General features: G+C 44.2%; 1 protein-coding gene across 1 annotated transcript in view; it reads left to right on the top strand.

The window, feature by feature from the left end:
* The window catches only part of LOC126455913 (homeobox protein unc-4 homolog), a 476,524-nt gene extending 469,489 nt beyond the window's left edge, over positions 1-7,035 (top strand). Inside the window, exon 11 of the mRNA XM_050091671.1 lies at positions 6,699-7,035. Coding sequence (XP_049947628.1) covers positions 6,699-7,035 — 337 coding nt within the window. The remainder of the gene's footprint in view (positions 1-6,698) is intronic.
* The last annotated feature ends 6,204 nt before the right edge of the window (positions 7,036-13,239 follow it).

Here is a 13,239-nt window from a genome sequence, read left to right as displayed (position 1 = left end):
TGCCCGCCCATCCTGATGTAGGTTTTCCGTGATTTCCCTAAATCCCCTCAGGCAAATGCCGTGATGGTTCCTTCGAAAGTGCATGGCCGACTTCCTTCCCCATCTTTCGCCAATGCAGTGGGACCGATGACCTCGCTGTTTGGCCCTCTCCCTCCAAATCAACCAAGCACGCAACAGGGATTCGTGAATACACATTAATAAACATTCATCTTCAAGTGCGGTACATATCAGCAGCAAAGAATATGAAATTATATTAAGGTGGTTGTCGTAACAGAACGCAATGAGTAGAAGAAAACTGACATTTAATAAACGTTTGTGATCGTGTCTCACATTGCATAATGCATTTAACTTTAGGGACAATTACTCTTATTAATGTGTCACACAGACAATATAAAAACACTTCGTCAGGCAATTACAGTGTCACAACTTTAGAGTCGCCAGAGAGCAATCCACACGAAGTGTTCCAAATGGTACCGACTTTTAACGATCAGTACTTAGAGGCCGGCGGTCAACATATCGCGCCCCTAATACAGTTTGTCTACTAGTTGTTCATAACATACTGATTAATGTAGGTTACCAGGTAATAACAGCTGTAGCTTTTAGTTTCGTGAACGAGCATTAGTTCAGAGTAAGGAAAACCAGAGATTCTTCATATGAACCCACTTGTATCAGTAGATGTCTCCAGATTGCGATAGTAGGCCCGATTAAGCAGTTGGTGTCTAAGATCTGCTGAGAACCCAGTATTGCGAGGTATAATGCAATCCTCTTGTCCAGAGACACCGACGAAGACCATAATGGAAGCGAAAGCGGAAACAAAGGCGTTAAGTACGGTGGAGCTGGAAGAAGTGGCAACATTTTGAAAGGTAATGGTTCAAATGGCTCTGAGCACTATGGGACTTAACATCTATGGTCATCAGTCCCCTAGAACTTAGAACTACTTAAACCTAACTAACCTAAGAACATCACACAACACCCAGTCATCACGAGGCAGAGAAAATCGCTGACCCCGCCGGGAATCGAACCCGGGAACCCGGGCGCGGGAAGCGAGAACGCTACCGCACGACCACGAGCTGCGGACTTGAAAGGTAAGATTCGTCTCTTAAGTAGAAAGACAACCAGACACCGACAGAAACTCGCCTGGTCCTCCAGGTTCGGGGTGGAGGAAATGGGTCCGCACCCCACCACTCGTGAAAAACCACAAAACGAAAAATTTCTCAACAACGCCTCGGGAATGGACTGTCAAGAAAGTAAACGAAAATATTTACGATTAGGAACGTGGAAAGTACAAGAGATACCAAATTCTTTTTGAGCCATCAGCCTTCTGGTTGGTTTGATGTGGCCCGCCACGAATTCCTCTCCTGCACTAACTTCGGAGTAGCACCTGCACCCTACGTCCTCAAATATTTATTGCATGTATTCAAATCTCTGTCTTCCTCTACAGTTTTTACCCCCTACAGTTCCCTGTAGTACCATGGAGGTTATTTCCCTACGCCTTAACACATGTCCTATTATCTTGTCCCTTCTTCTTGTCAGACTTTACCATATGCTCCATTTTTCGCCTAATCTGCGGAGAACCACCTCATTCCTTATCTTATCAGTCCATCTGATTTTCAACACTCTTCTATAGTACCACATCTCAAATGCTTCGATACTCTACTGTACCGATTTTCCCGCAGTCCACGATTATTAACGACCATTTAACGCTGTGCTCCAATGCTCCAAAAGTACGTTCTCAGAAATTTCTTCCTCCATTTAAGGCCTATATTTGATACTAACACACTTCTCTTGGCCTGGAATGCCCTCTTCATCAGTATAAGTCTACTTCTGATGTCCTCCTTGTTCCGTCCATCATACGTTATTTTGCTGCCAAGGTAACAGAATTTCTTAACTTCGTCTACTTCTTGATCTCCAATTCTAACGTTAACTTTCCCACTGTTTTCATTTCTCACCTTAAATATTTGACACAATAAGTCAAGTATTAGAGTTAGAAAGAATTTATCTGTTGTGAGCGGCGTAACCCATGACGCGTAGATTAACCAGACCATATTCCTCCAATATTTGAGAATGAAACAGTTTAGCGACATCCAAAAAAATTCAGCAGATCTAACTTCAAAACTGCCTTAATAGCGACATATTTTTAAAAAAACCTTTCATTTCGTATTTCACCCCATTAGGGGTGAAATTCTTTCTCTAACGACGCGTACAGCATAAGTTCAACAGCCTGTCCAAATTTCAAGTTTCTATCTTTAGCGGTTTGGGGTGGGCGATGAAAAGTCAGTGAGTGAGTCAGTCAGTCAGTCAGTCAGTCGGGACACAGCCTTTTGTATAAAGAGATCATGATGGACAGTTTCATAAAGGCAATTAGTCACGACTACAACACGAGAGATGGCGGTGCGGCCGCAGAAGTTTCAGCCACGATTTGACGCTATCGTCCAAGCGATGAATTTTTCTACACTTACTCTATAAACTGAATTAAATCCAATAGATGAAACTTTGTACAATATTTTGTTAAGATGATTGCTAACGTCTATACCAATTTCAGCTTCTTATCTACAGTACTTTTGGAGACACACAAAATTACATAAAACACAGAATTTAGAGCGTTCATGAATCAGTAACTTTTTACCATAATTTGAAGCCATATTGACCTCTAATTTGCAGATACCACTACCAGTCACAAAATTTGTTGACTACTAAATCATTTGTGTAGCGATGTGTTTCGAGGTAATAGTTCGTCATTAGGTTATAGCGGCATTTCAAAAATATTTAACGTAAGTGAATGCAGATACTAAATTTTCTTTACATGACTGCTATGATCATCCTGTGGGGAGAAAGAAGGATATCCTAGTAAGAGGCGATGTCACTTTGTATGTTGGTTTGTTGTTCACATGAAAATTTTTATAAAACACGCAATCACTTTCTTCTTGTGGCGTGGCAGTCTTCTTGCGATGTGCTCACGTGGGCCTTGAGAAAATTCTTGCACCATGTTGACACGTTTGATGTGGCTAGTTTTATAACAGCTTTTCCTAACAAAGTCACAGTAATCGTTGTTTGGCCGGCCGCTGTGGTCGAGCGGTTCTAGGTGCTTCAGTATGGAACAGCGCGACCGCTAGGGTCGCAGGTTCGAATCCTGCCTCGGGCATGGATGTATGTGATGTCCTTAGGTTAGTTAGGTTTAAGTAGTTCTAATTTCTAGGGGACTGATGACCTCAGATGTTAAGTCCCATAGTGCTCAGAGCCATTTGAATTATTTAATCGATGCTTCAACGAAGGCGTGTGTGCTGCAGAAGAATTCACCTAAGGGCGAGTGAAAGTTCTACTGTAGGTTGACATTTCGACAGGTGTCTGCATTAAAATACTTTAGTCATGTCTTGAAGCCTGACTTCACTGTAATTTCAGAAATATTTTTCAGTGCCTTTTTCTTTCTTGTTTATTATAATCTAGGCTGTCCATTGTGGCGTTGCGCTATAATTTGTAAGACATTTGTATACCTTGAACGGACGTGGTTTTGTTCACATATCACGAAATCCAATACCAAGTTGAACAGAGTCGGTGATGACCTATCTATTAGGCGAAAACCCGTCCTTACTTCTAAGCTTTCCGACGCTAAGCTTCCTCACCGACATACGCCCTCAGTAAATCACACTGCGTGGACAAGCTTATCGCCAAAATGAGCTACTCCGCGTGTGTAAGCTTCTTTTAAGTACAGGAGGTGGAAAAAAATATGGAAACGCCAAAAATACAACACACTATCATACTTAATGCGGTGTGGAACCCATTGACATTCAAACAGCTTCCAGTCGTCTCAGAATTCCCTGTACAGTTTTCGACGGGATTTTATACAATTCTTCCTGAAATATAGCGGGAAGTTCAAGTGACGATCATCGAGGTGGAAAGCGATCAAGCACCCTTCTCTCCAAAGTGGACCACAAAGGCTCGATAGCCTTTGTTCTAGGCGCTCAGTCCGGAACCGTGCGACTGCTACGGTCGCAGGTTCGAATCCTGCCTCGGGCATGGATGTGTGTGATGTCCTTAGGTTGTTAGGTTTAAGTAGTTCTAAGTTCTAGGGGACTGATGACCTCAGATGTTAAGTCCCATAGTGCTCAGAGCCATTTGAACCAAAGGCTCGATAATGCTGGGATCTGCTACTGTGGTGGCCAGGGGAGATACGAGAATTCATCTTAGTGCTCACAAAACGAGTCATGAACGACGATAGCTGTGTGAATAGGGGTGCTGTCGTCTCGGAACACAGCACCACCACTGGAGAACAAACACTGCACCACGGGATGGACCTGATAAGTCAAAATGATCACATAATCCTTGGCAGTAACACCACCTTGCAGAGTAACAATGGCATGCATGGAATACTAGGACTAGGTTGTCCATCTCATGGCCGAATCCCCGCTGTGTTTCACTCTTTGGAAGTAAACTCATACAGCAGTTGAAGCAGTACGATACGAGACATATCCGATCAAATAATATTCTTCCACAGCTCCTTAATCCAGGTTTTATAGCTCTCATTACGGGTATTTGCATCACTCATGAGTGTTTTTGGAATTACATCTTACCACTCAATTCCCTGCTGAAAGAGTTCCCTTCGCTTTGTTTTGGTCCTGACAGGGTTCGCGAGTGCGTCATTCTCTTTTGCACCTGCTGCCCTCCTATTTGTTCTCACTATCCTCTTCGATTACCGTTTGTCACGATCACCCAACACACAGTTTTTCCCGCGTTGTGACTTAGCGAATGATGTTTTTCCGTTTCTTTATGCGCGGTAAATTTCTGTAACGTGCCTTTTGATGCCAAACACTTCGGGTGCTTTGGTTAGGGAAGCAGGCGCCATACGAGCACCAACAATTTGCTCACGTTCGAACTCACTTAGTTCCGTGATATTGTCCATCTCCTCCTCTTCCCTCTTCTCTCAGCCCGTAACCTTTCCCCTCACTCCTTTTCCTGCTCCTTCTCTCTTTCCGTCCCCTCCTTACCCTTTCCTATGTCCATTTCCTTTCAGCCCTCTGTCCATCTCCTCTTTTGTAGGAGTATTTTAATCACAAGCTACAAATACAACTTTCTCATTTGCTAGCAGCATTTAACTATTATGTATTTTATATAAATGTATATAATAGATAATATAAATATTAAAATATACTTAACATATATGCGTCAAAACGTCTATTGCAGTATCCTGTAAAAATTTGAAGTAAATCGGCCGAGCACTTTTTGAGATTTTTGGTAAAATATATTTATATATATTAAAGTGTATGACCTGTGTCTGCCCGAATGTTCATTAGAGGACTGTGTAAAAATTTGTAGTAAATCTGTCAAGAATTTTTCGAGATTATTCGTTATAACTGTTCCCCTTCATATATTACATATTTATTTATATTTTACATGTATTTAAAAAATAGGTACATGAAAACACACGAGTTTTAAAATGAAACGTTATGTTAAAATATCGAATGAATCTGTGAAACACTTTCGAAGATTTAAGATTGTAAACAAACGAACAATTAAATTTTTATACACATTTCCCCTATAATTGACACATACATATTTATGTAAATGATAATCAACTGCCAGCCGGAGTGGCCGTGCGGTTCTAGGCGCTACAGTCTGGAGCCGAGCGACCGCTACGGTCGCAGGTTCAAATCCTGCCTTGGACATGGATGTGTGTGATGTCCTTAGGTTAGTTAGGTTTAATTAGTTCTAAGTTCTAGGCGACTGATGACCTCAGAAGTTAAGTCGCATAGTGCTCAGAGTCATCTTCTGTCCCCCCTCTCTCTGTCCATCTCGTCTTCCCCCTTTCGCCATTGCGGTGAACGCACATTGGAAGCGTGTATTCGTCATCGCCATACTGGCGTATCACCCGGCGTGATAGTATGGGGTGTCTTTGGCTACACGTCTCGGTCACCTCTTGTTCGCATTGACGGCACTTTGAACAGTGGACGTTACAATTCAGATGTGTTACGACCCGTGGCTCTACCCTTCATTCGATCCCTGAGAAACCCTACATTTCAGCAGGATAATGCACGACAGCATGTTGCAGGTGCTGTACGGGCCTTTCTGTATACAGAAAATGTTCGACTGCTGCCCTGGCCAGCACATTCTCCAGATCTCTCACCAACTGAAAACATCTGGTCAATGGTGGCCGAGCAACTGGCTCGTCACAATACACCAGTCACTACTCTTGATGAGCTGTGGTATAGTGTTGAAGCTGCATGGGCAGCTGTACCTGTACACGCCATCTAAGCTCTGTTTGACTCAATGTCCAGGCGTATCAAGGTCGTTATTACGGCCAGAGGTAGTTGTTGTGGGTACTGATTTCTCAGGATCTATGCACCCAAATTGCGTGAAAATGTAATCACATGTCAGTTCTAGTATAATATAGTTGTCCAATGAATACCCGTTTATCATCTGCATTTCTTCTTGGTGTAGCAATTTTGATGGCCAGTACTGTAGATATTTGAGATTTTGATTGTAGGTATCTTGAAAGGTATAAAAGCAAAAGCCTGAGGGAATCTTAGAATTTTTCAATCTGTTGGATGTCTGTCTTTACTACTATAGCAACCTAAAATACGAAAATCGGTTATGTCAGAAACCGGATATTTTGACTGCTTTTAAGCCAGGTTAAACTGGAGATAGAAACGGTGTAACCGAAAACCGACTGTTTCAGCGCTAACCGCCATCCCCCCCATCCCTAGTGTGCATGTTGGAGGCCGCCTGCTCTGTACCATAGATCCGCGCAGAATAACGGCTGTGTCCGCCGCTCAGCCAGTACGTGGGTATCTGGGCGGTGCGCCCGTGTGCCCTGCTCTGCTTGTGATGCGGGCCGGGTGCGCGCGAGATGCATTTCCCGCCATTTGCTTTGACAAACAAGCGCCGACTCCCGCGGGGCAGCAGGCGCCGGCGGCGGGGGCGGCCCAGGTCGATGCCGGCCAGAGGGGGTTGGGGGGGAGGGGGGGCGGCGGAGGGGAGCAGCAGAAGAGAAGCCCCACCCCCGCCTTCCTCTGCCGTGGTTCTCCAGCCTGGACCACCTGACACATTTTTTTTTTCGCCCAGGTTACATTGATACCCGCTCGCTGCGCTATGACGGCGACGTAACCCCAGCACTGATTTATTACAGGAATAACGAATTAATAGAGTCAGTCGTAGAGGACTTCGGGCATATCGTGTCCGTGGCGTGGTTCGAGAGAGTGGAGCTGCGCTCTGATTCTTAATGTGCGTATACTTAAAAGATGAGGTTTCCGTTCTTTATAAATGTGATCATGAAACATGGTCCTTACTTTACAACAGATTGACGTTACCGACATAGGTCAGTGATTGTGTGTATCTGGTCACGACCCTTCTTGAAAACGGGAATAACGGTGCTTTTTTTCAGTCGCTGGGTTTTGTTCGTCGCTCCAGAGAATACGATAAACTGCTGCTGTAAGGGGAGCAAGTTCTTTTGCATAATCTGTGTAGAATATTACACGTATCTCATCTCGCTCATATGACTTTCCACTACTAACCGATTGTAGTTGTTTTTCCGTTCCGCGGTCGCGTATCTCAGTATCTGCCTGTTCGTTGTTCGTACGATGATTGAGAGAAGGAACCATATTCCGATTTTCCGTGGTAAAACAAATTCGGAAGGCTGATTCAGTATTTCCGCTTTCTGTTATCTTTCGTTTCGATGCCAGTATGGTATCTAAGTGACTGAATAGATGATTTCGGTCCGTTTACAGATTTTATATAAGAAAAAAGCCTCTTCGGTTTCTCAGGCAGATTGATCGGCAAAATTTTACTTTCAGTGTCACTGAACTTTTCTCTCATTGCTCTCCTTATTCTCATTTTCGCTTCGTTCAGCTTTTGTTTTTCAGATAGGTGTTTTGTCTTCTCAACTTCGGTTGTCCTTTCGTCCTCAGCTGCGTATAATGTTACGATATGTAAATCGTTATTACTTTGGGACCATCTAACAACAACTGAATTATACACAATTTTTGTGCCATATGCGTTTCGCCTTTATTCTTCGCAAAGTGCCTCCAGTGACCTGGAATATGCATATATTTTTGTTTGTCCTCTTTACTTTACATCTTAGGACGTTCCATACATAGTTTATAAACAGTTATGGCACTTTTTTGCTTTTGTATGATGAAGTAGCAATTTAAAGTTCTGCTTACAGATTTCGTGGATGCTAATCTATAGGTATTCTTGTTCCTCTGCTAAGCAGTTCTTCATCTGGTAACTGCCATTTGACATTCCTAGCGTTGTGTAGTGTGAAAACGAAATTTCAAATGAACGAGAACACACGTTGTTAAGCATCCACGAAGTCTGTAAGTAGAACTGACATCACAGAAAAGCAAAAAGTGCCAGAACTGTTTATAACATAAACATACAACGTCCTAAAACGTAAAAAATGGTTCAAATGGCTCTGAGCACTATGGGACTCAACTGCTGAGGTCATTAGTCCCCTAGAACTTAGAACTAGTTAAACGTAACTAACCTAAGGACATCACAAACATCCATGCCCGAGGCAGGATTCGAACCTGCGACCGTAGCGGTCTTGCGGTTCCAGACTGCAGCGCCTTTAACCGCACGGCCACTTCTGCCGGCTCCTAAAACGTAAACTAAATAGCATAAACAAAAATATGTACATACTGCAGGCTACTGAAATCGTCTTGCAAAGAATAATGGCGAAACGCGTATGCCACAAAAATTGTGTTTTAGTGAGTTGTCACTGCACGGCCCGAAAGTAATAATCATCTACATAGTGTAAGCTGTCTTTGTTTACGTAGCGGTTATCTAACATGGCCATGAAACCACAGTTGGTCTTTCCCATCCCTTAAAAAGTTGATAGGAAGATACTTGTCCAACGGGTATTGAACGGTGCTTTGAATTTTATCCATTTGTGCTCATCATCTTCGTCCTCAGCAATGAATTTTTGGTGCTGACTATTCAGAAACTCTGTAATTTATATACTGCCCCTTTTGCTAGTTATTGATGGTATCATAGGCATATGAGCACTGGTGCCCACCCTCCTCCAACCTTAACTGATTCGAACAGTTCAGGTCTGTTTGTGTTAGGAGGTCTAAGACGTTACCCTCAGGAGTTGCTTCTCTATCTGATCGAAATAATTTACAGACGGGACTTCAAGAACAATGTTATATCTGTCTCCATAGCATTACTCTGCCATTCTGTACCTGGCAATTGGACTCTCCCTCAATTTCAATAGTGTGATAAGGAAACTTAATCACGGGATTCCGTAAGTTTGTTCTGAAGCCTTTATTGTATGATTATATGATAGCGGAACAAACACTGGTAGCAGTTACTTCTGTAAAATATCTGGGAGTATGCGTACGGAACGATTTGAAGTGGAATGATCATATAAAACTAATTGTTGGTAAGGCGGGTACCAGGTTGAGATTCATTGGGAGAGTGCTTAGAAAATGTAGTCCATCAACAAAGGAGGTGGCTTACAAAACACTCGTTCGACCTATACTTGAGTATTGCTCATCAGTGTGGGATCCGTACCAGGTCGGGTTGACGGAGGAGATAGAGAAGATCCAAAGAAGAGCGGCGCGTTTCGTCACTGGGTTATTTGGTAACCGTGATAGCGTTACGCAGATGTTTAATAAACTCAAGTGGCAGACTCTGCAAGAGAGGCGCTCTGCATCGCGGTGTAGCTTGCTCGCCAGGTTTCGAGAGGATGCGTTTCTGGATGAGGTATCGAATATATTGCTTCCCCCTACTTATACTTCCCGAGGAGATCACGAATGTAAAATTAGAGAGATTAGAGCGCGCACGGAGGCTTTCAGACAGTCGTTCTTCCCGCGAACCATACGCGACTGGAACAGGAAAGGGAGGTAATGACAGTGGCACGTAAGGTGCCCTCCGCCACACACCGTTGGGTGGCTTGCGGAGTATCAATGTAGATGTAGATGTAGATGCAGCTACTGTCGCAGGCGGTCTATAAAAGAATCCGATTACCATTTTTTATCTACATTTGATGCTGAACTTCACCCAGACTATTTTTTTTTTTGGATGTCGCTAAACTTTTTCGTTCTCGAATATTGGAGGAATATGGTCTGGTTAATCTACGGGTCATAGGTTACGCCGCTTCAAAACAGATAAACACTTCCTAAATCTAATACTCGACTTATTGTGTCAAATGTTTAAAGTAAGATGGCTTATGACAGCATTTTAAATTTTTGAGTTTGGTCACTAATTAAATTGAGTACTTACTGAAAGTCAAATTTTTGTTGCCTCTGGAAATCATTAGATAGGCAATCTGCAAGTGGAGTCATTTCTAGTACGATTATGGCTCATACTCAGGAAAACACGTAAACTCTCTAGATTTGTCTCTACCTTGAAAGATATCCCATGAAGTTTGTGACTGTAACGTCACCTGTAAGTTCAATCAAATTTAATTAAGAAATCAGAGATTGCCAGCTTGAACGTATTTCTGCAAGAGAGGGAGGCGCTTACACGAACCGAATGACACCAGATTTTCTGACAGAGTCTCGAGCACCACGTTGCTGCATTCTGCCATCCCAGGTAGGGCTGGTTTGAAGCCCAAGCGACAGAGGCGGCATCACTGTAAGATTTCCATACAGCAAATGTACCACAATTCACAGCAGCCGCTTGGGGCGTCTAGATGAAAGGGGCACCCAAGTACAAGATTTATACACTGTGCGTACTAGAGATGTGTCGTTCACGAACTAATGGGTCCAAAGGAACGGTTCGTCAAGATGAACGGAACGAGCGATGAACGAATTCTAAGGAACGGTCTTTCATAGTTCACCTCGGTCGCGGTTTTCTACTTATAACTGGAAACGGTGGGTCTCGTTCCAGCCTCGGTCCCGTTCCCGTTAGCCTCTGTCTCGTTCTCGCTCGGCGGGACTCCTTCTTCTTCGGGTGGCCACTCGTCGCAGTTCCACTGCCGACTGCTCATAGTTCAGTATCGAGTTGTTTTTCGTTTCGTTCGCTGCGCATGCCCATTCTAGATCTGTTTCAAACCTTTTTTCAACTCTGAACTTCTGTTTCTTTTCGTGTTATATTCAGCGTCCGTGACCGGTAATTAAAAGGTATTTTATAATTACGTTAATTACATAAAATTACATGGTATGTAATACATACATCTTTTCAGGTAACAAAACAGCATATCAGCGTACTTTACTATTTCGAAAAAGAGCAGAAGAAATACTTATAAAAAGGCAAGATTTTTTTTTTTTGTTATTGCACATGCAAAGGACGTCGGCACGGCACATACGAGTGGCCATTTTCCGTCTTTTTTTTTTTTATCCAAGGCAAAAGAGCATGTTCATTGTTATGGAAGGCAGACCGACTTACAACCGAGTGAAGTCCGCGTTCCATAACAGAGTGCATGGTATGGCATTTTGTAAAGAGAATATGATAACTTCTACAATACTACTTCAATGGTAGAGGGTGGCGCACGAAATATCGGCGCCGAGTACTAGACTGCTCATCGTCGCCTACCAATCGTCATCTATTGTTTCGAAGTTGTTGTTTGCATTAGCTTATTTGTTATTTTCTCACTGCTTAATTATTACATGTTTATCTGTTCTGCTCGTAGCGGTCAACAAATAGTGCGTAATTGGCGAGCAGTCTGTACTCGGGGCCGCTTTTTCGTGCTCCACCTTGTATTATTTCACGGCGATCAGCCGCATAACGCTACAGTTGGCTAAACGAGAGGTTTTGCAGAATCACGAAAATTACAATTGTATGCGAATGCTGTTATGAATAAAAACTCTGTACTCCAGGGCGGAGGCAAGTGCCGCCTCTTGGCGCCTTCCATATTCAGTGACCTATGCTACTCATTTTCAATTTATCATAAGAACCTTATACCAATGACAAATGAACAGTGAACGAGTAAAAATGAACGGTTCCCAAAAAAGAGCGATCACCATTGAACCAGTTCCCAAGAATAAACGAGTTTGCCCATCTCTAGTGCGTATCACGATTTGCAGCGAAAACTTAAACGGGTGAAAGTGTATTAGGGAAAAGGGGAGGGATGATAAATCGCTCGCGTGGAAAAATGTTTGCGAACTGAACCTGATACCAAGAGTATCCAACCCCAGGGTTGGTGCAGGCTTGCAGGCGGCAGAGGTTAGTGGGGTTGAAAGCTGGTGGTGGCTCAGAGACACTCGGTTGTGAAATCAAACACTTTTTCAGATAACCGTGTGGGCTGCTAGAGGACAACTAGCGTCCAGCCAGCTGGCTGCAACACTCGCGCCCGGCTTTGCTGATAGTGTTTGGTATGCGGCAAGCGATTCACTTGTGTGAGTTGTGCCACAAACATACTGCGTAAGCGGCGTTCGAAGAGAGTCAGGATTCTTGTAGCGGTAGCCAGCTCTACAGTGAATGACGGCGTGCCGGCGGTTTTTGGCGTGTGGCACGGCAGGGCCCGTACCGCGATATCGGAAGACGACTGCCGTGCGCAGGACACGACGTGCTGCCCTGGGCAGGAGTCCGGCTAGCCGATGCAGTAGGCTTGCGAAAGCCCGGCTGTACCGTGGCACTGTCTAGCAGGTGGACTGTCTGCAAAAGGCAGGTACCGTGGCGTCACGGGGATGTCACTGCTGCTGGCTGATCCCTGCCGTCCCCTCATCTGGGCCACTATCGGTAGCCGCGCGGTCTCAGGCGCCTTGCCACGGTTCGCGCGGCTCTCCCCGTCAGATGTTCGAGTCTTTCAAAAATGGTTCAAATGGCTCTGAGCACTATGGGACTCAACTTCTGAGGTCATCAGTCCCCTAGAACCCAGAACTACTTAAACCTAACTAACCTAAGAACATCACACACATCCATGCCCGAGGCAGGATTCGAACCTGCGACCGTAGCGGTCGCGCGGTTCCGGACTGTAGCACCTAGAGCCGCTCGTCCATCCCGGCCGGCTCGAGTCCTTCCTCGGGCATGGGTGTGTGTGTTGTCATTAGCGTAAGTTTAAGTGAGATGAAGTAGTGTATGAGCCTAGATACCGATGACTCTGCAGTTTGGTCCCATACGAACTTACCACAAATTTTTTCCTTCATCTGGCTTAGACCCCATGCCCTGGCGGGCCTGCGAATAAATCTGCTACCAAAATGACATTTGTACAGGATAAGAGTGTCTTGTTGTGCCAATGTGCTGCTTTCAGTCGGGTTCTCAGCGACACCACTGAAAACTCTCAGTGGAGAAATCCCCTAGTCTCTACAGCAAGAACTGTGCCTTACATCCATCGACCATCGACATCACCAGCACTGAATTATT

The sequence above is a fragment of the Schistocerca serialis genome, chromosome 2 (assembly GCF_023864345.2).
Source record: "Schistocerca serialis cubense isolate TAMUIC-IGC-003099 chromosome 2, iqSchSeri2.2, whole genome shotgun sequence".
Classification (NCBI taxonomy): domain Eukaryota; kingdom Metazoa; phylum Arthropoda; class Insecta; order Orthoptera; family Acrididae; genus Schistocerca; species Schistocerca serialis.
The sequence above is the reverse complement of the archived record's forward strand: the minus strand, read 5'-3'. Positions and strand labels throughout refer to the sequence as shown.